Source organism: Pyxicephalus adspersus, chromosome 6, assembly GCF_032062135.1.
Source record: "Pyxicephalus adspersus chromosome 6, UCB_Pads_2.0, whole genome shotgun sequence".
Classification (NCBI taxonomy): Eukaryota; Metazoa; Chordata; class Amphibia; order Anura; family Pyxicephalidae; genus Pyxicephalus; species Pyxicephalus adspersus.
Window position 1 is genome coordinate 77,967,872 of NC_092863.1, and position 26,135 is coordinate 77,994,006.

At 37.8% G+C, this 26,135-nt stretch overlaps 1 protein-coding gene across 4 annotated transcripts; it reads right to left on the minus strand.

The window, feature by feature from the left end:
• Positions 1-1,158: 1,158 nt before the first annotated feature.
• On the minus strand, positions 1,159-22,162 carry POC5 (POC5 centriolar protein). Of its 4 annotated transcripts, none has more exons than XM_072416283.1 (13): positions 21,156-22,162; positions 20,633-20,716; positions 19,241-19,320; positions 18,803-18,916; positions 17,764-17,972; positions 16,213-16,389; positions 9,684-9,788; positions 8,844-9,023; positions 6,575-6,737; positions 4,507-4,649; positions 3,901-4,014; positions 2,695-2,874; positions 1,159-1,827 (listed from the first exon to the last, which is right to left on the minus strand). In XM_072416283.1, the coding sequence occupies exons 2-13, from the start codon at positions 20,704-20,706 to the stop codon at positions 1,684-1,686; spliced, it is 1,683 nt and encodes a 560-aa protein (XP_072272384.1). In that variant the 5' UTR covers positions 20,707-20,716; positions 21,156-22,162; the 3' UTR covers positions 1,159-1,683. The 4 variants fall into 4 exon arrangements, with proteins under 4 accessions (XP_072272384.1, XP_072272381.1, XP_072272383.1 ...); XM_072416280.1 differs by having other exon boundaries at positions 19,241-19,385; XM_072416282.1 differs by lacking the exon at positions 21,156-22,162 and having other exon boundaries at positions 20,633-21,137.
• Positions 22,163-26,135: the final 3,973 nt, after the last annotated feature.

Below are 26,135 nucleotides of genomic sequence, written 5' to 3' on the forward strand. Positions count from 1 at the left end.
TATTTATTTTCTGCATTTTTGCATGTCTCTGCATGTTTTTACCAGTCTTACAAAAAAAAAAAAAATATATTCTACAGGTATCTGCTGGGCATATGAAAAAAATTACCACGTTTTATTACATTTATTACATTTAGCCATAAAGATATTGCTGTATTTGCTGCAGTTTTCTTGCATCCAATTTGCACTTGGTGCTGAAGTCAGTTTAGATGTAATCCAATGTCAGGATCATCGGACTGTACTCTATCTATCTATCTATCTATCTATCTATCTATCCACACACACACACACACCATAAAAAAAAAATTCTCAGAGTGAAATGAAAAACCCAACACATGTTTCTCTTAGGACGGAGGTCATCTAATCTAGTGGTATTGCAGGTCAACAGTTAATGTACAGCGCTGCATATTATGTTGGCGCTATATAAATCCAGTTTATTAATAATAATAACAACAGTTCTCAGCTCTGCACCTTATTCCTTTTATGTAGTCCATGCATTCACCTTTTTCAGGGAAAAGAAATGTTTCCTTTGTCTCCCCTTTGTCTGTTCGCATATGATAAATGGACAGGCAAGGAGGTGCTGTCATACCAAAAGGTACTGCAGACTTGTCTGTTTTGTAAAGATCAATGTGAAATAAACTAAATTAATGGCTCAATTATATATGTACTGAAAGGGAAGACTGCATAATTTTCCACTACTAGAAGAAAGTTTCTTGAAAAAACAGGAACACAAGATAAAAAGCACAGATGCTGAACTTTGATTAAGGCAAACTGGCTGCAGTGTGTCCTGGACCAGCTCCCACTGACCAGCTGCAGTGTAGTCTGCAGAGGGGTCTCAGGAGGACCTGGCTCTATTGGCTGACATAAGGAAGGCAGCAGAAGAGTGAAACCTCCTAAAGCTTTTAGCCTGTGCTCAATTTTTTTGTGCAGAAATATATATAAATAAATATATTTCTTGATGCGGTAAATGTCATTTCTGTTGGTTTCATGTTGTGATGGCTGTGGACAAGCTGGACCTTTCCTTACCCTGCCTGGTTGGTGCAGGCTGATCTGGAGTGGTGCATGTGCCTGTGTTTGATTACTTCACTCAGTCTGGAATACTGTAGTACTGGGCTCATTTTTGTACATATTGTTTGATACATATGTTGAAAAACGCTAAAGCATTGGCAAAAGAAAACATAATAAAAATATTCTTTATTATAAAACAATACTAATACAATGAGTTAGATTTAAAAAAGTAATAAAATATTTAAAATAAAATGCAGCCACTGCTTGTTTTATTTAAAGGGAACCTGTTTTGTCACAGCCAAGTAACCTACCCAGCACTGGAAGCAGCTATTTTCCACCTCCTCAAAGGAGTCATAATTCTGGGGCACAACACACAGCCATGTGCCCACAAATAAATATTTCTAAACTACCCACTATAGTGCTAGTTTGAAGGCTTAATTGTTACAGGTATCTTGACAGGTTTTATTTGGCAAACCCCAAATAATTTGAAAAACACAAAAATAAGTTGGCAATAAATATTATACAGCTATCTTAAGGCACTCAATCACTGCAATCAATAAGACAATTATAAAAAGACATAAAACAGATGAAAAGGTGGAGCCAATTCATCTCATCACACTTGGATATCTTGTGAATATTAGGAAATCTCACTGCTGGATAGACTATGGTCAAAGTAGATTAATCAACGACTTTAATGGAATGGACACTGCTGTGAACTTGTGATGCCCGTGTACTATGCCCGGTTCCTCTGCCACTCATGGAGCTGGAACTCTGCAATGCTGAGCGGGGATATTTTGATGCTGTGGCCTGAGCAATTGTTTGCTGTAAAGACAGAAAAATAAATACTTAAAAATGTACATAAGGAAGACCCCTACAAACAACATATGGCATGGATGTATCATCTGGTAAGAAAAAGTGATTATATGACAGTATTAAAGAGCACATATCCCCGACAAACTATCTGCCATAAAGCTTCATCAGTCCTAAACACTAATAAAGAAGACCTGTCATGGGAGAAATACAGGAGGTACATACAAACAGACATTACTGTGGATGTTTCTGTAAAATTTGGATGTTGCAGTTTCATAATTTTTTCCTGAACAAGTATACCTTGTTAAATGCGTCAAAAGATTTATTAGACTGTATTGTATAGTATACATGTCCAATGATGTTTGTACAACTATTTTTAATATTTATATACATTATGACTGTTTGAAAATATTTATGAAAATTCACTGATAGAAGGTGCCTTAAAGGTCCACAATAACGTCTGTTTGTATGTCTTATATTCTTCGTGATATTGGATATGCCTTCACAAGTGAACAGAATATGAGAAGGTTTATAAGTCTATGACAACATGCCAGGGCAAGGTATTCAACATGAAACAATACATAATAAATTGTGCTGGAAAAAAGGAAACACCAAAACACCAACAATATGTATTCATGACTTTAATGGCCTTGGACAGAATGAATTAACCTTTCCTAATGCCTAAAAAAAACATTTTAAAAACACTTAAGTTTTCCTAAAACCCTTTGTGGTTCTCATAAATATATCAGACTTAGTACAAATGTTGCAGTTACTTCATAAACCACCAACTTTTCACATTGATCAGATCTGTCATCAGAAATTGTTTGACCTATTCTCAGTATTTTCAGTATTATGTAAATTAGCTACAAATCAAATTACCTGAGTAACTGGATGGTGTTTCTCCACCACAATGGAGCTCATTGGAGGAGACACTCCCATCGAGGTGATGTTAGCCCCTGGCTTACTGATCTTCTGTGCTAGATCTGAGCGTGCAGTAACCCGGGCTGATATAGTCCTACCGGCTTTCTGCTGTGCTGACGTCACAACTCTTGTCATAGGCTGAAATACAAAACCATTAGACAGCCATGCCACAATCTTCATTACAGTGCACAATATAACTTTATCTGTAATAAAATATATCAAACAAATAATTTAGGTATATTTATTATTTTTCTCATATTTACAATAAATAGGGGGGGAGATTCTAAATCTAAATTTCATCCAGGTTTTTATACCAAGTACTAAAATTTTCATTTGTACAACATTTTTAAGTAAGCATTGCACAGGTAATATCCTAACACAATGACGTGTACTAAAGTTAAAGCAAATACTTTATTGCCCACTAAAAAAATGTCTAAGTGTTTTAAAACTTCCAGACAAATTTTGGGAGACTTTTAAAAGAAGTAAATGTTTGTCAATTTTTCTTTTCTTTTGTTGAACTGACTAATAACCTAAAGCTGAACAAACAGCACGACAACAGGGGTCCATGGATGATTACCATGGCTAAGAAGAAATTTGTCACCTTTGCTCATGCGGTAACCGTACTAGATGATACACAGACACCCTGATGACACCGCTGCTGCATGTATGAGAGACACCAACAATGGAGTCATGCCAATGTCACACTGCCACAGCTTCATAACAGACTGCAGCTTGTGAATGAGCATTTGGAGAAACATAGAATAAAGATGACACCAGTGATGGTGGTAGGAGAACTAAAGTTGTATTCAGTTTTTTAAGGCATTAAATAAATCCTGTAAATCTGGGCTTGGTTGTATTGCTATGATCTCTAATAAGTAGTGGAGATCCATGCATTGGATACTCTTTACTGTCCCCTCTAGAATTCTGGATACATGGGGGCATGAACTGGAGTTTCAAATGACAGGAAGTAATAAAGATCATTTTGAAATGATGAATAAAGACTGGAAAGAGCGAACAGAATCTGTATGGAGGTGAAGAATGCTCTGTGCAGATAAAATCACTGCTGAAGGCCGTACTTTAGGAGTAGAAACAGAAGGTATATTCTGGCTTTTTACCAAACTGGATATCTGAAAGAGAAGCTTAATTGCCTTATTGAATCATTACCAGTTTCTGTGTGGATAATATACTTGATCCAGAAGTCGTAGCAGAAATTACAACCGGAGTGCTCCCATCATCTTTAGATTGGGAAATATTTGATGGACCAACATAAGGTCGGAACTAAATTGAAAAAAAAAAACATAGCTTTCAATACCAATAATGAACAAACATGCAGGACAATAAGATGAATTTTTTAAAATATATTAAATAAATTCATATTTTAGCAATTTTAAGGACATGCTGCAGATGTCAGAAGGAATCTAATGTGCCTAACCTATAATCTACAACTGCGTCTGGCATGAACAAGCGTGAGGGGACTCCTGGTGAACCCACCTTATCCAAGTAAATATTCTAGAGCAGCAGGGATGATAAGAAATATCTGCATATAAAGAAATCATTTCTAGAAGCTTTCAAACTTGCTTTAGTGTATAAAAGGGTATCTGCATCACTGGCTGTTCCTGAAAATCCTGCTCTTAAATGTTATCTATTTGTATGCTGCTCTCGGGCCCCAGTAATCCTACCATTATTACATTATGGTAAATTAATATTTAATTACATGTATAAATATATTATGTAATTATTTATATAACCAGCCAAAAGTTTTCCACTCACATTTTGCTCTAAAGGACCAGCTGGAGTGTGGACAGGTGAAGAGACATCATGTTGGGAGGAAATCAGCGGAGCAGAAGATGGTGGTTGCTGAAATGTCACAGAAGGACTGGAGCCAAGGTCTTCCCTCCTTGATGGAGGATCTGCTGGAAAGATGTACAGTTACTATTTAACTAACTGAAAAAAACAAAATATACAGAAATCTAAAACATATTTCAATTCATTGTGGACTGGAAAAAGAACAACTGCTCACAGGAATGCTTTTTTTTAACAATGTAATCAAACACTTCCTCTTTTCTTTGGTGAAAGTATCCCCAAGAAAAGAAAAAAAGGGTACAGCACTGCCCCCCTAATTCTTGATCGCCTAGGTCAGGGGTGTCAAACTCAAATACACAGAGGGCTGAAATTAAAAACTTAGACCAAGTCGGGAGCCAAACTTGAAATTTATTTAAAAAAATTGAGGAAGTTTACTACTTCATCCATAACTAACCACAACAAACCCCTCTACACACACTTTAGGGTTGAAAAGACTAATTTCTATCTATCTATCAATGCATGCTGTTTGTTGTTCATCCTCTCACATCACAAGTTTGTCTGACACTAAATATTACACTATGAAGTCTCTAATGGATTGAAACAAACACAATGCCCCTGGTAGTCAGGCACCATGTGATCATTTGCCTAGGCTTTGTATAACATGATGGGTGTACAGAAACAATGTCTATGTATTGCATGTATTGAAAATGATGATGTGAGGTGGTAACGAGGGCAGGTGGGCCAGATGTAGTTCATTTTTTTAATTCTTTGGGGGGCCAAAAGAAAGAGGACCTTGAGGGCCAGATTTGGCCCCCAGGCCAGAGTTTGCCACCCCTGGCCTAGGTGATCAAGAATGAATGGGAGCGCAGAGTCTCTCGAGATACCTACGTCAGGCATCCCAGGAGGCTCTTAGCTGCTCCTTCTGTGCTTGCCCCAGATCAGGAAAGAAGGGGCATTTTCTTGCATGCACAGAGAGATTGTTTTTTTTTTACAGCGGGCTACATCACCCAATCTCGCTCCTTCACAGTGCAAGATCGGATGACATAGCAGGAAGACCGAAGAAGACAAAAGATGGTGGAGTCGTTTCCATTAATAGGGAAAAAATTGGCGATTTCACGCATGCACAGTGAGATCAGCAAGTTTTTTCCCCATTTCACGTCACCCGGTCTCTTGCCTGCACAGTGCGAGATTGAGTGACAAAGGAAGAACAAGGCAGTAGAAGAGAGGAGAAGATGGCGGCTCCTGGCGCTCCCTCTGCGCCAGGCGGAAGACTGATACTGGGATGACGTGGGACCCGATGGAAGAAACCTCCCGACAGGCTGATCTGTGGGATTGAAGGTGTGATTTTGTTTTTGTTTTGGGTTCACTTTTGCTTTAAGGCTAAAATGTGCAGAAAACTTAAAGGAGCTGAAGGTTAAGAGGATAAATAAGAAAAAGAAGTATGCACACAAATTAAAGGCCCAGACTTGTTTTTCCTGGATGAGTAAATGTCTTAGTTCTTGCTTTTTCCTTCAGAATTATGTTAAGTATCTGATTGCTAGCACTGGAAGTATGTAACTGGTGTTACAGTGTCATCTGGTGGTCAGCTTGTTAATACAATTTCATTTATGAACTACAGGTCTCGATCAAATAATGGGTCACAGACTCTAGTATAGGCATTATTTTACCTTTGGGCATGTTAAACACAAGGCCAAGACACAGACCATTCAGCTCCACTGCAGTGTATAAACTCTAAAAGGAAAGCAGTGTAATCACACTGAGAGATTGCAGTAATTCTTAAACCTTGATGAATGATTGTAATGTATTTCATATCTCAGGTCTTTGTACAAGCCTCGTAGCTCTGCACAGAAAGATCTATAGTTCTTGGTTCAAGAACAGAGGTCATATTTAAAAACAGTTTACTAGGCCCCTGGAAAGTGAATTAATTTATATTACACACAATAAATTATCACTTTCCACTGCTGGCAGCATTCTGTTGTGAGCTCAACTGCAGTCCCAACTGCTCCAATTCAACCAACCATATTTAATTACCAACCGTGATCCATGTGGATTTCTCTCCCTTGAAACATTGACATTGCCTCCATGTTTAATGCACAAACGCCCCGCATCAAAGCTTTCTTCATAGTGCCCTCAAAGTGATCCCTCTCCGCATGAAGTCTCTGTACTTCTGCTCTTGCCTCCTCTATAGCTCCATTTAGCTGTAAAATGAGAAGCGGAGTTACACACACTAGTGAGGAATTAAATTTTATCGAAAAGGGACATTTTAGAGGTTCTCAACTCTAGTATGAGATATAGGCTAGATGTTTTGTAAAAGATTTATTACATCATTTACAGATGTCGGTCACAGAACTACCAAAATGAGGGCAGAAGCTGGCCCTCTGGGTCTGGAAACTTCTTTGGAACATAGAAGCCAATTCATACAGAACATGGTGGCTTTAATGGTGACTCTTAAAATGCATGTTATGGAATTAAATATAATGTCAAGACAAAGCAAAGGTCAACAAAGAAACCATTAAATCCTGCATTAGTATGAGTTTGACTGCTTTTTCTGAATTTCGGTGTAAAGGAGGCCCAAATACAGGCTTTGTGCTGGTATGAACACTGCTCCATGATATTCTATGGAATTTTGATGACCTGTGTTTGAGGTACATTCCAAAATGCATGCTAAAAAAGCAGGAAAACTATGCCCATTGATTGTCTGCACATGTCTCCTGTATAGTCACGTGATGATTGGCATCCTTTTCTTCTTCCCTTTCTATAGTCGGTACTGAATGATGAAGAGAATGGCACTCAATATTATCATGTCTTTGCAACAAGCTCCTGTGAGCCAAGGCAACAGGGTCTGGGCTAAAAGAACAAGGTTGAATGGTACTTGGCAAACAAAAATTGTGTGCAGACTTGAGGAGAGTAGAGGGGAAGTACAGGAGTGGGAAGGGAGGGTCCAAGGCAGTGGTCGGTAACCTTTACTATCAAAGGTAAAGGTTAGCCATTTTGCCCCCTTTTCCACTAAAGAAAAATAGTATGGAGCAGCAAAACATAACACAGCTTATAAACTTTTAAAAGTTGTAATCTTTTTTTAAGTTTACCTGTTACAACAACAGAATACAACAATCAGAAGTGCAGTTTGCATGTGTAGGCCTACTTTGAAATAAATTAAACACTGAACTATGCTCCTAGAAGCCTCCAGCTTCTAACATATCATCCTGTTACGTTAGAAGCTGGAGGCAGACAATGCCTTAGCGATGAAATTTTAGAGGGGTGTTAATTTTTAAGGCGTGTCCCCACTTGCACCTCTAATTTTGTTCACCTGTACCCACCTGTTCCAGAGAAATTAGTGTTCAGGCGCTAGAAGCCTCCAGCAATGTGTAACAGGGTAGATGTTTTTGATGGGCAGAGTTTTTTTATGTTCTGACGATGGCCTACTGATAAAATTTTAGGGGGTGTTAGTCACAGGTGTCCCCCACTTGCACCTACATTTTTGGTTTTGTACATCTCCCCATTCCATAGATATTGGGGTTCAAAGTAGGGAAGTAGACAGGGTAGTGTAGTATGACACTTTTACTTTTGTGACAACTAGGTATAAATTTGGGGTTCGCACCTCCTTGCTATGTAAGTCGCTCTGAGGGTCCATATTTTGTAAGTTTAATTTCAGGCTTCTAGACACACTTACTTTAAAACAGCAACCCTAATAATCAATTTTGACTATTTTTTATAATTATGACCCCCATATTTTGAAAGTTGTTAAAGCTGGGGAGAATAAGTCCTGGCAACAGCTAGCTATGAGGGTCCCCTGTGTACCCTGAAAAATTCAGGTCAGTATGACATACTGTTTAGGAGATACAGAGGTTTGGAGAGATGTAAGCCTGCAGAACATGACCTGCAGCACTCATACACACACATACACAAACACAGCTGTGAAACTTTCCTAATGAATCCTAATGATGACTCCTGGTAGATTTATTTAGAGTACCAGAAGGGGAATCCCCCTCCTCCGCAGCATCTATGGGAGGAAGGGGGTCCCCCCATCAGGGATCTGTCAGCGGCCAAAGGGAGCCACAACAAGTTGGCTGAAGAGCCGCGAGTTGCCGACCCCTGGTCCATAGCAACCTTTTTTTCCTCTGTGAAAAATTCTGTAGAAAGTGTGATGATTGGCAATAGGACACAACTGCTAGTTTAGGGCAAATCTTACCACTAGTGCCCAGAAGACATTAGGGACCCACCATGTGGTTCAGTTATCCAGCAAGCACATAAAATTGGACTAGGAATTTTCATTTGATAAAGAATAAAAGTATAAAAGAGTTTACCTGTGCAACCTTAGCTTCATAGTCATTTGACAACTGAATACACACTTCTTCAGCTCGGGCTCGGCATGCCTGCTCCACTTTGTCTTTCCAGTTCACTTCGATAGCCGAGTGCCAGGCTCTCCAGCTATTCTTCAGCAATACCTTTCTGTAATGTCTATCAGCAAGACTGCATGCATAATCCTAAAATTGTGCATATTAAAAATATTAGAGAGATCTTCAGGAAAAAAACAAAAACAAAAAACATAAGACATCCCAAGGACATGCATCGGATTAAAAAGAATCCTGACCACAGATTCCGAATTTATCTTAATCTTTAACAGTATGCTAAGGATGCTGAATCAATGTATCAAATGTTTTCTAAAACAAGCAAAACAGTGTTTGACATTTGTGTTTTTAGAGTGTAACTGGAAGTCTTAGAGGGTAACTTACAAAAAAAGGTACCAGAGAGTTACCTATAAATGACCAATCTATTTTTTAGCCTTTATTTTTTGGTGACACAAAACAAAGAATCTGATGGCTGGGACAAAGAAAAATTCAAGGATGGTGTGGGACCGGATTGAAGAAGAATCCAGCGCCGTTGAGGTATATGTGGGTTTAAAGGAAAGTGTGATTTTTTTTGCTTTAGTTCCACTTTAATAGATGCTTTATACAGTACAAAAGAGGAGAACATGTTAATATTCTAAATGTTTCGCTCATGCTGCGTAATATATTGGCACTATATAAATACTGTGTAGTAATAATAGTTCAACAAGCTCCATGGTCCTTTAAACATACTTCTGGTTGTAAAACAATGATTCAAAAATGGTAAAGCATGTATGATTCACCAATCCTGGTCTTTACCTCTTGTTTGGCTTCTATTTGCTGAAGTCGCCAGTGGGTAAAACCTCTCATGAGCTCGATCTTTTCCTTGTGCTTCTCCAGGGCGTGGGTCAGGTTAGAAATGACCTGAGGGGGAAAGAATATGTTATTCTGAATTTTCTGTGATGCATTTATCAAATATTTGATTCATTTATCCAATGCTGAAATGAATCCAGCAAAAAAAGGTCTGCACAAAAAGCTCTCTATTTTTAAAATTCTACAAGAAAGGCACACTGAACATTATTCCAGTTAATGGTAAATGTATCACCACACACCATTGCTGTAAATAAAACTATTATCTCTTGTAATTTTCACTCTCCAACAAACAAAATCCAATCCATTGCAAGCCTAACCAGTTCTCCCAATACAGGTTTACACTATAAAGTCAAAACCTGACAATTACATTTACTGTGACAGCCATCCAAATGGAGTTTCTATGTTTCCAGGTAATGTTAAAGAATACATAACCATTTTGGACAAATGTGCTTCACACCTTGGTACAACTTTTTGGGGAAAACTCATTAATGTTCCAGTCTAATTGTGCCTCGTAACCAATGCCAGCTTCAAAATACCATGGCATGATAAGTTTGGGTTGAAGGACCTGGAGTGACCTACACAGTGCTCTGATTTTAACCATACTGAACATCGTTGGGATAAACTAACACTAACTGCAAACCAAATATTCTCTCCCAGCATTAGTACCTGACCTCACAGATGATCTTTAGGCTAAAAAAAACAAACGTTCCCAAAGAAATGCTTAAAAATTCTCCAGAAGCAGTGAAGCAGTTATATAGCCAAAATGATTTAATAAAGCTCTCCAACGATACACTTTCATCAGTAAATCTGAGTGATCCAACAAACCTGGAATGAATTTCTTAAAAGTCATTTTCTATTTGTTAGCAAATGTTTTGAATCCTGGACCAGATCCATTCCAAGTTTGCTGGAGCACCCAGCTTCATGAAGGACAACTTCATATGAAGACACATGGTTTTAAAATTATAAGGTCAACAAGTTCACACAGGTATGATGGTCAGGTACCTACAAAACTTTTTTCCATATAAAATGTGTGATACTTCCTCCACCTCTTAGATTGTAAGCTCTTTGGGACAGGGTCCTCTTCTCCTACTGTGTCACTGTCTGTATCTGACTGTCATTTACAACACCTATTAAATGTACAGGGCTGCGTAATATGTTGGCGCTTTATAAATCCTGTTTATTAACAACAATAATAAATAATAATAATTATTATTAACTTTCAATGTGTCAACGCCAAAAAAAGAAAAACTGCAGACCGTAAATTGCAAAGCTGACACATCAGTTATCACTTATTTGTCCCAGATTGGGGAAAAAAGGATGTTAAGATATTAAACATACAGGTTTTACAAACCAGGTCAAGAACAACTCCCAATTCCATGCCAGGTTTTTCTAAAAGGTAAGCAGTAGGAAAGCTATTTCATAGCTGTTTGAAACATTTAGGATTTTTTGCTCGGTTTTCTGTGAGTCTGATCCCTGACAGATGAATTAGAGGCTCCATAAAAAATAGCTCAGTGCAAAGAGCTCTATTTCTATGTAACAGCATATTGACACATTTATCAGCTGAATTTCTAAAGCTGCAGACTGTATCCACAAAGAAAAAGTGAAATGGAACATTCTTGCTGCTTTAAAACCAACAGTACAGCTACCCTGTGCCACGACTAGATTGCAGTTATTGAGTAATTATATTCATTATAATGAGCGGCTGATTGGAAAAACAAAAAATCATAATAAACCAAATGACTACAGCAGTAGATAATTACAGGCTGCAGAAACATGACTCAGTTGATCAATCACCTCCAAAGCTCTGCCGCTGCTTATCTGCACACTGTGCACCCACGCAGACAGCGGGAGCAACACACAAATGCAGACCAATCAGGACACATTACAAATATCATAGAGTGTGTATGCACTGAGCCATGCTGAAGTACATTAAACTATCATCATCATACCACAATGAAAAGATCTTTCAAAGATTGCATTACCAAAAGCACTCTGCATGTATATTTGGTATGAAAAAAGACATACAGAAGGGTTCAATAAAAATAAGCAGCGCATTAATGTGGTCTTATGTCTTCGGTAACATTTTACCAATGCTGGTAAGTCAGTGAAAGTCTTTGTTTTATTCTTTGTACTTAGCGTTAGTGCTAATGGACCAACGAGAAGTGAGGTAACTTCTGTACAACTGCATGAAACTTAGCTGCCTCCAATGCCTTGGCATTTCCCCAAAGTGGTTGAAAAGCACAAAAACTTTTGTTCAGGCAAGTGGCAAATGGGCAACCGACTGCCAGATGCTGCAGCTAGCATTAGAAAATGCAGGATCTATTGCAACCACCTGCTGGATCCAGTGTGAACACCTTGTAAATGCCTTAATTCAAAATTACTACATCCCTAATACTATTACTGCACTCTTTTTAGTGGTATAGAACATGGGGCGGCTACAGACCACCCATGCCAAGCCCTTACTGAAGCTGGCAGATTTCCCTTTCAAAAAAACATGTACAATATTTGAGCTCAACTAAGGAAACTTGTTAATACATAGTTAAGTTAGGTAGTTAATACACACACACACACACACATATACACATACATATACACACACACATTTTATATATATTTTACAAACACACTGCTTGGCCAGGCAAAATGATAAAATTTGATTATTTAAAATGAAATATGAGTAAGTATGGAAACTCCCATTCCTGACCTCTTCTAAAAATGCTGGCTTGAACACTAGAAAAGGACGCCTCTGTATGTATAACATGTGCAAAACAAATCTTTTTTGTATGTTTGATATCTCTTGCAGTGCAACCCCTTCTGTGATGGGTGAACAAGGGAGTGAATATACCCTTTGGCCAGCACCGACTGCCAGAATGAATGTAAATTCAAGCAATATATGCGGTCCTCACAGGGTGAATCATTTATAGTCTTTTGGACACTTTAAGAGCTGCTTCTAAAGCAAAATGAGACATCGGCAAGATACCCTGAACTTCCTATTAACAGCCTGACCACCACCCTGCTCTCCTTAGCAATGATGCTGACCTGCTCATCCACTGGGGCCAAATAAAAAGCCAATTGCTGGTTTCCAGTTTGCCTGGTCAAAACTCTAAACAGGGCCCAATAACACTTCCCTTCCACTGGTCTGGTGACTTCAACAAAGCAGGAAAAATAATTTATACACAAATAAAAATTATACAAAAATGTGTTTTTTCCTTGTATACCCCTTTTTCAAAAGATTAGCTTTTAATAGGGACATATGGTGATCACTACATTTATCATCTGGCAATCAATCTGACTGCCACTTCATAGCGGTTAGCATTCCCTACAAGGGGGGGATCAGTTGTGTTTGTTTTATAAGACAATTACAATACTGCAATTACCATGAAAAGAAAAATCATCCTTTCATAAATACGATGTTAAAAAAGTGGAAAAAAGAAAGAAGAAAAAGAAATCTTTTATTTGTTCTCCTTTTAAAAAGCAGTGGAGTACGAGTCACATCACTTTGCTCCAGATGGAAAACGTGATGGCAGGGCAGCATAGGGAAAGAGGGTTGTCAGCAGTGGTGGAAGTACGATCAAGTGTACCTGGTATTTCATAACCTAAAGAATAACTACAGTTTTCCTGTTCGTTTTTATTTCCATCACATAAGACCTTGTTGATTTTGAATCTTTTTAGAAGTGACCTTTATATTCTGACCCATTCACATAGAAGATAACTTATTACTGCTTTATGCTGTAAAGGGAACACAGTAATAAAGTGACACATGCTTGTTAAATCACCAGGCGATGTAGCAATACCACAGATTTATAATGCACACAAGCTAAACAACGCTGACAGATTAGAATTCTCCCTTCATCAATAAATCCTAGGAGAAAGATTTTATTAATCAATCATCTTCCCACCAACAACAGGAGTAATCCACTTTGGATCTTCAATCACAACTCCTACACAGCACACAGGAGTTATGATGAACAGACTTTGTGGTGTGTTCTAAATATATGTAAGGTAGATATGTAACTCGGCAAACTGTGACACAGAAGACTGCCCTGTCATTCAAAGATCTATCCCAAGCAAAGTATGTTTTTTTTTTTTTTTTTTTTTTTTTTAAGATGGATAGAAAGGAAACAGTTAAAATCCCTTTTTTTGGCTGTGTGTGTCCCTGATGTGAAGATTCATTCTACTTGTCACAGCCATTAGTGAGGTTTAAATCTTTTGCACACACACACAGCTGGAGTTAAATTGTCAGGCACCCATCTACTATGATGAGGTTTTGTGCAGTGAAACTTCACTCTGCAACTACAGTGAATTTCTTGTAAATAATTAGCTTGTATTTGATTAAGTTGAATTTTCACATTAAGGCATATGGGACTGATGCACACTGTGAGACAAAGGTACCCCTTATATGCACAAAAAAAGCATCTGGGGATCATGTCAGCCAGATGATTGAGCTGCATGTTTTTACCAAGGTAGGCAACATATTGAGATTTATACCAACAAGGTCTAGCTGTATGTTGAAACTCATATTCCTACGTTAGGTCATTTGCAGATTGTCCATACCAAAGGATAAAATGCCTTTACTGAATAAAATTCTGTTTCTGACTTACTTTAGTGCTGCCCAAAATCGAAGGCATTTGAGCCATACCCTAAAGTATGTCTGGGGTATTGTTTTCTCCAGGTAAGATGAGGACATGAGCCAACACAGGCAGTTTTTTACTTTCCGATTTATAGCTGCATGCTTGTTGCAGGTCTTTGACTCAACTATTAAAGCTAAACACAGCTTTAAATATCCCAATTTCTTCATAACCGAGAAAATTACTCTACATAAAAGATGACTTTAGGCGAATAAAAAATTTTCATTTGTTACCTGAATATTAAATGTGGATGTGCAGCTATAGAATAAATGGAGGAAAAGTGTTGTATTAAGGTGTCTGGGAGAAGCTAAAGCTACACACAAATATACTCATTGACAAGCCTCACTGTAAACACATTAATCAAAAGTGCTGTGTCAAGACAGAGATAAATGACACACAAAGCTCACTGTATCAGGACATCATGTTCCTCTCAATATAAATATGTTCGAAGTCCACATTAGGCAACATATTAGACATATACATAGTTAAGTATAACCTTAATGGAAACCTCTGAAAAATTTTAATTCATGTATTTCTTTCATTGTGCCTGCCAAAGGCTGCCCTATTGGAAAACTACAAATCTGATAACCTGTACACCTCTAAACCAGATATCTCAGGTTTACATGGGTATTGGGGTGGTTGGAATGAACTGCTGGTTTCCTAAAGTTGCCCATTTTTTTAGGAAATTGTAGAATTCCGTTTTATATATATTTGTGAGGACTGAAGAGTATTTATTTTGCCTTGAACTTTCTGGCCCATGTCTGTTCCAAGACATTCCCATTTGGCCACTAAATAGCTGTACTTAATATCAATGTGACTAGTCTAGTACTGTTGTCTGATTACTACTGCTCACTACAATGCTTTTTTTCTGTTGTGCTAGCATCTCCCGCTTTTTACTTTATTCCATCTGTGGATCTGTAGTTATTTCATCTCACCCGTCATGAGTTTACCAGTCATCAGGAGAAGCAAAGTAACCAACATGGCTACCTTCATACAAAGATTACTTAGAGCTGGAGTACAGGGGCCCTTCTCTATTAGATATCAGGAGGTTGTATTACTACTTAAAGGGTATGTGAATCCCAATTATAAACTACATCATGGCAGTAATCAGCTCATGTTATGGGGAAAAGAAAATATTTTGCAGGACAGAAAGTGTTACTAGCAGAATTACCAGGTGATAACCTTTTTTTAAAAAAAAAAATCAAATTCAGTTACTATATTTAATTAAGGACTGGTAAGTGGATATATATCTCTGTTCCTGGATTCAGATTCAACTCACCTTTTTATGTTTATGAAAAACTTTATTACTGTTTGCATAATAAATGCTATTTTTTTGGTTTGTGTGCTTTTCTGTATTATGTCTTTACTCCTTATTTAACAAAATGCAAAACTCCTCCCAAAACAAGGAAAGCCCAACCAGTCCTGACCTGATTGTAAATGGCAAGGTGGACCCTGCTAGTGAATAGTCCTACCAGGGCTCCAAGGCTGTTGACTGTGCTCTGATCTACAGTTCTTTGCTATTTCAGCTCCATGTGTTCTAATCTTAAAAGCCCATTGGGACCAATAGATACTAGACCAATAGTTAAAGTACTGTGTACCTAGGAATCCCTTAAACTTCATTTATACATCACTGAAACAGCAGATTGGCTGGTGTCTATACTGGACAATCTCCAATGTCCATTGTGTGCACAAGTGGAGATGTTATTTGCTTACATTTTTTTTGCATCCCAAATCCACATTTCTGATAACCCCCTTATCTTTTTTTTATCAAACAGATCTGCTGCTATTAACTAGAGTGTGTTTATATAAGCCAGTCTTTATTTTAGATTTACACAGACCCACATTACCTCATCTTTCCTGCGAATAGATGTTTCATAGGTCTGCAGTAAGCCCTGGAGGTTGTCTATCTGGTTGCTCAGATGAGTAATGTGCTCAGCATGCTTCTCACTCTGCTGCTTCATCTCCAGCTTGTGTTTCTCAATTATTGTGAGTTTCCATTTCCTTAACTCATTCATCACATTTGTCTAGAGGAAAAATAAAATAAACTATGGTTAAAGGAAAAAAAATCTGTCTCATACATTTTTTGTTAACAAAACAAAACCTTTTAAAACACACACACACACACACACACACACACATAAATGATTTGCTAGTCACAGACTCAAAGTTCTTAACCTAAATCCTTGACATTTAAATTCAAGCTGCTTTGTCATCGCTAGCAGTAGGTGGGAGTCTAAGTTAGGATAAATGACAAATGGAAAAAAGGCACAGAAAGTGTACAACAGAAAGGGTTTACACATCATTCCATCACAAATCTAACGCCAAAATAAGAATTATTCCTCATTTTAGGAATGTGGCTGAAGCCATGCAAATACTCATCTGTGTTCCATCAGCCACATGCACATCCAGAGCCACAGATGTAATAATATAAAGCTAGCCGTTTCACACTTTTTGTCTATCAGCAAAGTGCATGGAAAACATGGCTTCAGAGGATTGGGAAAAACAGTATAACCATAAAGATTATGGAGGCAGAGATTAAAAGAATCAAAATAAAATGGAATCAGGGCACAGCAATTGCTTTTTAAAACAGAATTTTTATCAAACCAATTCAGTGCTCAACCCAGCGGGGTGGGAAGAAAATTTTAGGAGGGTGGCAGTCCCTGTATTGTGACCCAACTCTTCAGTAGCCACCCAAAAACAGCCGGGTGGTTACTGAAAAGTGCTGGGTGCTGCTCCCGGCTAAAAGGGGCTGGGGAGAACACTGCCAATTGTAAATCTCTGATTTAGAAACAAGAATGTATGATAAGAGGATATTTCTACAGGTACTACAAATTTGTTAGTCAAGTTAGAAAACCGATTTAGCCCCTAAATTCAACAATTTTATTCCTACTGGGTCTAGCATGACTAAACAGCCAGCATAACATGGAAAGCTATTGATGACCCATTAGAACTATTTTTTCCAAGTGACAAAATAGCTCTAAATACATCTAAATGTACTTGACATCAAAATATAGGCAGGCTATGCAATCACAGCACCAAAGGCAAAGCAAAAAAAGTCCTAATTCTGATTGCCAAGGCCGCAGAAAAAAACAGCTCAATTACAAGGAGCAGTTAAAGGGAAGCAGGATTTACAGGGGCCTAAAATTCACAATTCAAAACTACACCAACAGCCTGATCACTAAAAAGAATATGAAGAGTGCTGATATCTTCTTTCCTCTTTCTTCAGGTGGCTTACTGCTCTTTTAAAAACCTGTACTACTTACATCCAACTAAAGTATTTTTTGAGATGTCATGATGGGTCCAAAAACATGTCGGCAAATATAGGGACCGGTATTTATACCCACAACATGTAGGTACAACATGAGCCCCAAATATAAGGCAAACAATAAACAGTATACCTTAAGGTTACCACTCCATAGATCAAGCATGTCTTCCATCTGTTGCATGTTTTCAGCAGAGATGGGGAGTTCTGTTACGCGGACCTGTTCCACCTGTGATTTAGTAGAGGAAGAGGATGATGATCCATGAAGAGACATTTCTTCGGAATGAACAGGAGAGAAAGCCTCCAGGCCTGAAGCAAATGGTGATCTCTGAAATGCTATCTGCTCTTTAATGATAAAAAAAAGACAAACTAAATACAATTAAATCTATTGACCATGTGGGAAGTAAAATAAAGATTGCAAGCTATGTAGAGTCAATTACCAATTTCACATTTCAAAATGTAGCTATTTTTGCTCCAATGCAGCACCACAAAGAAGACATTTTGGTATGTACCAGATGGAAATTATTTCTCTGTAAAAGATATGTGCAACGCACACTAGCACAGCTGAATCTGCCAGGTTCACATGTGACGATGAAACGGTCACCTCTAAAAGTGCATAAAGTTATATATTTAAAAAAATAATAATATTGGAATTACATTGCCATGTAAAAGCTTATATTAGATGTTTTAATCTACTTTTCAAGACACACTATCCTATTTCCTGGTGGGCTCCTGGTACAGGAAGTAACAGGAAAACAATGGGGACATAAGGCTCTAATCCTTACACTCTTCATCCAATGCTAGAAAGTCTTGGCTATACATACAGTTCAGGGAGTTTTAATTTAAGATTTTGAGAGTAGCAACCAAAGAATATAACTGATACTAAAGTGCACCTATCATAAGAGGAATATAGAGGCTGTTGTTTCTCTCCACTTTTATTTTTTTTTTTTTAACATCATAGTTTCGTGACTGTCATGGCTATGCTTTCCGCTTTTTTTTTATTCCAGTTACAATAAATCATGCAATATTTTGAATGATTGCTAACAAGATGATTTTCTGATTCTGGCAGTGTCTCATGAATAGCAGTAGCAGCAGTTTACCAATTTGTTATATTTTTTGCCTGAAATAGTTCTTGAAATAATAAAGCATAAAAGTTTCCAGGCAGGACAAAATACCTGGTTGATTTCTTGAGACTAAAAGATGATCTATTTCAGCTGCAGGATTATCTCTTTGGATTTCTTTTTCTGAATGCTGTGGAAGGTCTGGTGTTGATGAAGGTCGGCTTCTTTCTGTAAAGTAGTTACACATTAACTCCTATTAAGGCTCTGTTTTATTTATATATAAATTCAGGGCAGTTTGTCTAATCTAGGAATTAGAACAGAAGCAAAGCAATCACTATGAATGTGGATAGGCTCTCAACATCATCCCATACAATACAGGACTGTAGGAACAATGAAAAAAGTGTTTCTTTAACTTATTTACACCGCAACAGAAAAAATTATGCAAAGTGATAGAAAAAAAGAAAAAATCCAAGTTGTTAGAAATGTTGTGAATGGAATATGGTCATCCAGCAGTGTAAACACTGTGCAGTGGAGCCGGAATATTTGTTATACCTTGAGTCTGCTCTCGCACTGATTCCCTGGGACTTGAAAACCTGTCACTTGTGGTTTGTTCAGCAGTCATTTGATGTTCCCTGAGGAAATGAGACCCAAACTTTGGAGTTACCACAGCGTAACGAAGAAGATTGTCATATTCATCCTGTCATAAAAGAGTCAGAATAATAGGAGATGCTTAACCACGTAGTGAAATGAGGAGATGGATGTCATTTCTAGGACAGGAAGGATTACAAGAAAGCAGTTTCACAATTCTTTTCAAGAATATGCACCGTATAGAGACTAAGCAAGGCACTTGTGTTAAGACAGAATGGAAGCTTTGCATACAACCATTGAATTTGTTTGCCATATATACATTCAGAATTTTTAATATGATATTAAGGACAATTCCAAATTTCATGCAGAAAAAAAAATGTAGTTATGTATAAGTAAACAGTTGCATCAAGTTACCCAAATATAAACATATTGTATAATTGAATTGGATTTTGTATCGGCCTCTTGTAATCCCCTATGACAGGTATAATAAATTATGGGCTTTAAGCAGTAGTAATGACTTGGTACATACATACCAACAGTGCTAGTTTATGACAAAACCCTCCATATCCCCAACAAAATAAATAATTCTCACATACTTGAATTAGGACTATAGTATATACTAAGAATATTTTGCCCTCAAATTGCCATTAGAAAAGGAATCTCAGTTTATACTTGGGTCACACCAATAGATGGTGCTGTGTCCTCATGTGAAACAAACCCTTCCCATTGGAGACACAAGCATGCTACACACTTTACATGTAGGAATTGGTGCCATCTACTGGTCGCCAACTATATTGCACAAAATATCAAAGATATACAGACTGAGCCCAAAGTATTTTTTTCCTTTTCAAATTGATTTTTTAAAAATAACACACCTTGGATGTATTTTTCTCAAGAGGTAGGGACATTAGATTGTGAGCTTCTTTGAGGTACAGTTGGTGACATGACTACGAACGTTGTACATCGCTATGTAATATGTCGGCACTATATAAATACTGTGTAATAATATTGTGTAATAACATTAAATTTATTGCCATTTTGGTTGGTTACTGTTATGAATATTGGAAGTGACAGCCACATTGTTTGCTTTGGGTTTCTACTCAATTTAAAGCAGATTTCCTATATTCTCAGGTGACAAGTACCTTGGTTTATATTCGGATTATTTTATATTTGAATATATAGAATGGCCTTTTAATGGCACTGTGTCTAAATATACTTTTTACCACTAACAAAAGCAAACAATTAGTTACTTGTTGTGCTTTAAAAATCAGCTTTCGTTATTGACAAACCCTTACAACAATGCAAAATAACAGACATAACAAGCGGGAAAAGTGATGATATGCAATGATATGTTACCTGGAAATCTGAAGACACTGAACTGCCATGGTCTGAGTCTTTTGGTAAATCAGGACTTTTACTGCTCTCGCCATCTGAGGACATCTACATAAAAAAACTTTCCACATTATGATTTTACTAGACTTGAGAAAGTTTAATAAAACATATACATTTCAACCATATTTTCAAGTAAAGATGCTCTTCCTGGCATTAGACGTGACAAAATTTGGCGTTAATTTATTCCTGTTAGGGACCCTGATTTCCTGTCCAGGTGAAAGGTGACACACAGAGCAAAAACAGATGAGTATCTCTCTGAATGGGACAGTAAATGCAATAAAAGTATACAAACATATTAATATCTACTACGAAGAAAAATATAAGCCAGGATACAATAAACATGCAGAAGTCATGTGGTACAAAAAAAAAAAATAAAAACCCTCTCCAGAAAGCTTTATTAGTAAAGTTCATAAGTTTTAGGGTTTACGTAAGGAGACTGACAGATAAAATAATAGGTTCACTTGTTACCTGGTTTTAACATTCTTACCTTTCCAATGTTCCCCTAAAAAATCTTGCGCAAAATTACTTTTTTTGTTTTGTTTTTTTTTTTTTTTAAAGTTGTTGGTTTGCCTTGGGAACAATGGGCCTGATTTATTAAAGCTCTCCAGGGCTGGAGAGGATACACTTTCATCAGTGAAGCTGGGTGATCTGGAAAACCTGGAATGGATCTGGTCCGGGATTCAAGACTTTTGCTAACAAATATCTGTAGGGGAATGATTACATAGAGAAGTACAGTTGGTAAGGGTGGAACAGAAAAGAATATTATTACTTAAGACCGCAGAGAGCATTTTCTAATGAAATGGAAGGAAAAGAAATGGGCATGAATGGAAGTGATGGATATGAAGGAGACTATTGATAGAGGTACTGGCGTGATAATGGGGGTATGAGAAGGTGTGAACAGCACAGGTTGGGAAAGAAAGAGGAGTAAAGTGGTATTGATGAGCGCACAAAACTAGGGAAAGTAAAGGGGTCATACTGGATGTGTGGAATACAATATAGTTAATAATAACATATATTATAGATGGTGGCAAAGAACTCCCAACAAGAAAAGGGGATCCGTACTGGACGAATACAGCTTTATGGACAGAACTGAGTCAGGAAGGTAGGGGGTCCATACTGGAGAAATAAAGATTTGTGGAAGACAGCAGGGATCCAGGGAGGATAGGAGGTCCATACTGGGGGAATAAGGATAAAAGGATGGCAGAACAGACACAGAGGGGCTGAGGGTCAATACTGCAGGAATAAAAACATGTGCATCACAACATAGAACCAGGGAGGATTGGGGGCCAATACTGAAGACTCAAGACTTGTGGAAGACAGCACATAATAAGGGATGATAGGAGGTCCAAACAGCACAGAACCAGAAGGATAGGAGGTTCATACTGCAGGAATAAAAACATGTGAATGAAAGAACAGAACAATGGATAACAGTGGGGTCATACTGGAGGAATATAGCCATGTGGATGAATACATAGAAGCAGGGAGGATAGGGGGTCAGTATTTTTTTTTCTTTAAATATCATTTTGAATTTTAGAATTAGTGATCCCACGGCAATGCCCGGCTTCCCATTGTGTTTGTTTGGTAATAGCTTAGTTATTAGACCTATCAACAGAATTAAAGTGAAACTAAATCCATTCGCCTATCCGCGTTCTAGCGCCTTGGTTCTCTAGCAATCAAAGCTGATGCTGCGCATGCTTTGGCTTGAGACACCCGAAGGGATCAGGCAGATAAGTGGCATTATTGCAGAGGGGACATCGCCTGTCTCTTTCTGCACTAATCATCTGCCTGATGATACAAACCTAAAAGTGCAACTTTAATTCCGCTTTAAATACCAACATAATTTCCTATATACCTCAATGGAGTAAGCTGTAACATTCCTAAACTTCAAGCAACATCACAAAACTTAATTTACTCTAATATAACTTATGTTATCACTGATGTCATTGCATTATAAAAACTCCTGATTATTGCCCCCACATTGTGCACCATATCTTCTCTCTCCCCCATCTGCCTGGGGCTTTACTTGTACCAATGATCAGAAATCACTCCGCCTAAAGTAGTACTACAATTGTTCTTACAGAGCCAGAACACAAAAAGGGCACCTGGTACCCTTCTACTAAGCACTGGTGCCCAACAGGATACTGGCCCAGCCCAGGATATGGCAAGCCAAGCGCAGACAGACGATTACCCATGCTGGGTGTCATTTTGGATCTGATGTCATCCAGTGTGGTCTGCACCCCTCATACCCCCATTGGTGCTGTATAGAGTGCAGTAAGTCATTAGATTGTCTTTTCCTTTAATTTGTATTCTTGGCAGTTCACAACATGGCTAAGAACAGATAATGAAACATAAGGAGCACCCTGCTGACACTCATGTGTAAATTTATAGATCACTCCAAGATGATAAAAGTTGCCCTTGTTTAGAATTAAAGACACAGTGACTAAGATAGCAATGAAAGGATCCCCATCATTCTCACCTCATTAGCCTTACAGGTTGTTCTGGCACTTATAAAGAACATAAAGCATGAAGTCTTTATTTTAGGCATGTAAAGGTCTTTGTCAGCAGACTTTGTGTGTGTCAGGCAAATTTCACATTTCCATACAAGTCTATGGCAATGCAAAACTCACAGGTCACTTACGGTTCAAAAGGAGGTCTACAGTGCTGTGTAATAAATTGGCGCTAAATAAATCGTATTTAATAATATTAATAATAATAATATTAATAATAATAATAATCATAATAATAACCTAGCTAACTGTGATTCCTGACTATTTCTTATATATGAGTCTATTCAGAGTTGAACATTTTCTCATCTTTAATTATAAATCTGTCATGGTCCTTGCAAATCTGTTGCAGCTGGCTGCCCAGGAATCCAGGATCATGGGTCACTCAAACACTGTAAATATGTGGCAAAGACTTTGGGAAATAGTCAGCTTTACATCTATTTGTCCTAATAATTTGCAGGACAATGAACTCCAAATAACCCCAGAAGTGTCCAAAGCTATCCACACAAACTGAAAGCCCAACACAGACCCCAACTGTCAGTTTTACAATCCCTGGACTTTACTAAAAACCACTGAAAATAACTGTCACTGAAAATATTTGTCACCGAAGATAACTGTCACTTTTAAAAAAAGAAAGCAAAGTACAAGAAAAACCAAGAAAGAATTCTAACCCTGGTGTGTTATCTTTGTGAATCAGCCTACTTGCTGCCTGGGATCGTATTTCTTGTGTCTTTTGCCCTATATGTGAATTTAATATTCTTTAATGATGAGTTTAGATCCCATAATTTTTTTCATATTATTGCTATTCTAAATTCTATTATTATAAAATGAAAGATTTTCAAGAGTTTTTATTAAATATATATATATACTAATATGCAACACATATAAAAACAAAGGACTACCTATACATGGCGTCTAAACCAATTAACATGGAAAAAAAAAACAAAAGCTTTCCCATTACAGATTTCCATAGGTGAAATATACCTATTTTTTGGATGGATGTGGTCCAGGCTTGGATTTCCCAATAAATTACTTAAGCTATGGCCTAAGGTGCCATGGCCCCCAGAGGGTGTCATTCCCCCCAGCACCTCCAGCGACAACAGCACGTCCAGCCACTAGAGGGTAGCATTTACCCCAGCGCCTCCAGGGATTATAGGATGTCCGATCTCCAAAATTAGACTGCATGCAGTTCCAGAGTCTAGTGGTCATATGTTGGCAGGGATTGGGCATGTTTTGCCAAAATGATAGTCCCCAATCTGTATGATAGCAGAACAATAGGCTCGTTTAAAACACATAGCATATATACATGTCCTCTTCCTGCATGCCCATAGCCACTTCACTTTATAAGATATTTAAAGTCCAAATAAATAACTCTGTATTTATTAATGCGATACAATAAGGTTATATATGCAAGAACAAAATAAATACTCTGTTTTCCTTAGTTTAATATACCATGTACTAGTAGTACACTGGAGAGACAGAACACTGCTCGAACACACATCATGCAGTAGCCCAGTTCTCCAGTGCTCTAACACTTCCCCTGCACACTGCTCCAATAAACAGCCTTCACAGCCTCTTTGTAATGGATCACTGTGCAAGGGGATTATCTGGATGCACAGAACTTTGGGTGACATCTGGGACAGACTACAATGTACTGCAAAGGCAAACAGGCTCTTACCAACATATTGCCCTGCAGTACACATAAAACATGCAGATGTAAACAGATTTAACATTTTCAGATTTTTGTCATTGGAAAGGATCTTTCACAATCCTTTCCAACGACAAAAGACTGAAAGATGCATGAATAAGTGTTGTTTATACAGCGCAGTTCTGCTCTATGTGGAGGGGAGGGGGGAGAACGAGCTAGCAGCACCCTGCTGTGCCCTCTACCTTTCACCTGCACTGTGGTCGTTCAGGGATCTGCCAGGACAGATTCATGAACGACGTCGGACAGCCGCTGTACACACGTCAGATTCATGTCCGATACCAGCCCTAAAAAAAACCTAACTATCCCAAAAGCCTCTTATATAAGCATGCAACAATATATGCCAAAGTGTTCTGCGCAGCATTATTATTGTCATGTAGACTACTCAAACATTTATCTAACAACAGATTGCATTACATACATACATGTTACAAAATGTGTTACGTTTCAAACCAGAGTTTCAATTATTTGGTTCATGGGATCTGTCTTTTTTATGTATACCCAGTGGCCATATACATTATAAAGCCTGATAAATCATCTGCATGCTTTGGCTGATTTCAAGTAGCAGTACATATATAGTTAACATCTTACTTTTCCCATCACAGGAACATTCAGTCAACAGAAGCCCCATAAAGTCTATTTTAAACAATGGTTGGACTGGGCTGTGTGTGGCCCATCTTTAATGGCTCTTATGTAATGTGATTATTTTGTAGTCAGCCTCATAGGTTTTTTAATATTAGCAGCAAATCTTTGATGGACACAAAAGAGGACAAAAGGCAGCAGCATGATTTTATTAATCTGTCCAGACAGAATACTCTTACCTAATTATGTTGTTTTCCTTGTTGAATCACAATGAGATCACATCCCCAGCTACATGAGGTGCTCAGCAAGGAGGCCCATTGTGCCCTGTATGCTTCATTAAATAGTTAAGCCTCTTATAACTCAGTATTATGCACATGTGACGAGCAGGAGTCTGACAGAGTGGGTGTTCAGTAGGAGTATTCGTGCTCAGAAAGCAAATATTATACAGTATGTAAATAATTTCAGACTTTTACAGTTTTTTTATGCATAATGGTACTTTACATGTTTACATTTAAGGCTTATCTTCACTGTATTTCCCAATCATAATACTCATTCCTTTATTTTTTTAGATTTATCAGTAAACCATAACCCCTTTATAGCAACCAATGTTATCTTATCTGTTATCTGAGTATTCTGATTCGTTATTATCAAAAAATAATTGGCATGGGTTAACCGC

Coding starts and splice junctions, on each gene's coding strand:
- POC5 (XM_072416280.1), bottom strand. CDS start 20,716: ATGTCCTCAGATGGCGAGAGCAGTAAAAGTCCTGATTTACCAAAAGAC. Junction 9,024..9,683: donor AAATAGAAGCCAAACAAGAG/GTAAAGACCAGG, acceptor GCACAATTTTAG/GATTATGCATGCAGTCTTGC. Junction 6,738..8,843: donor ATGAAGCTAAGGTTGCACAG/GTAAACTCTTTT, acceptor CTCATTTTACAG/CTAAATGGAGCTATAGAGGA.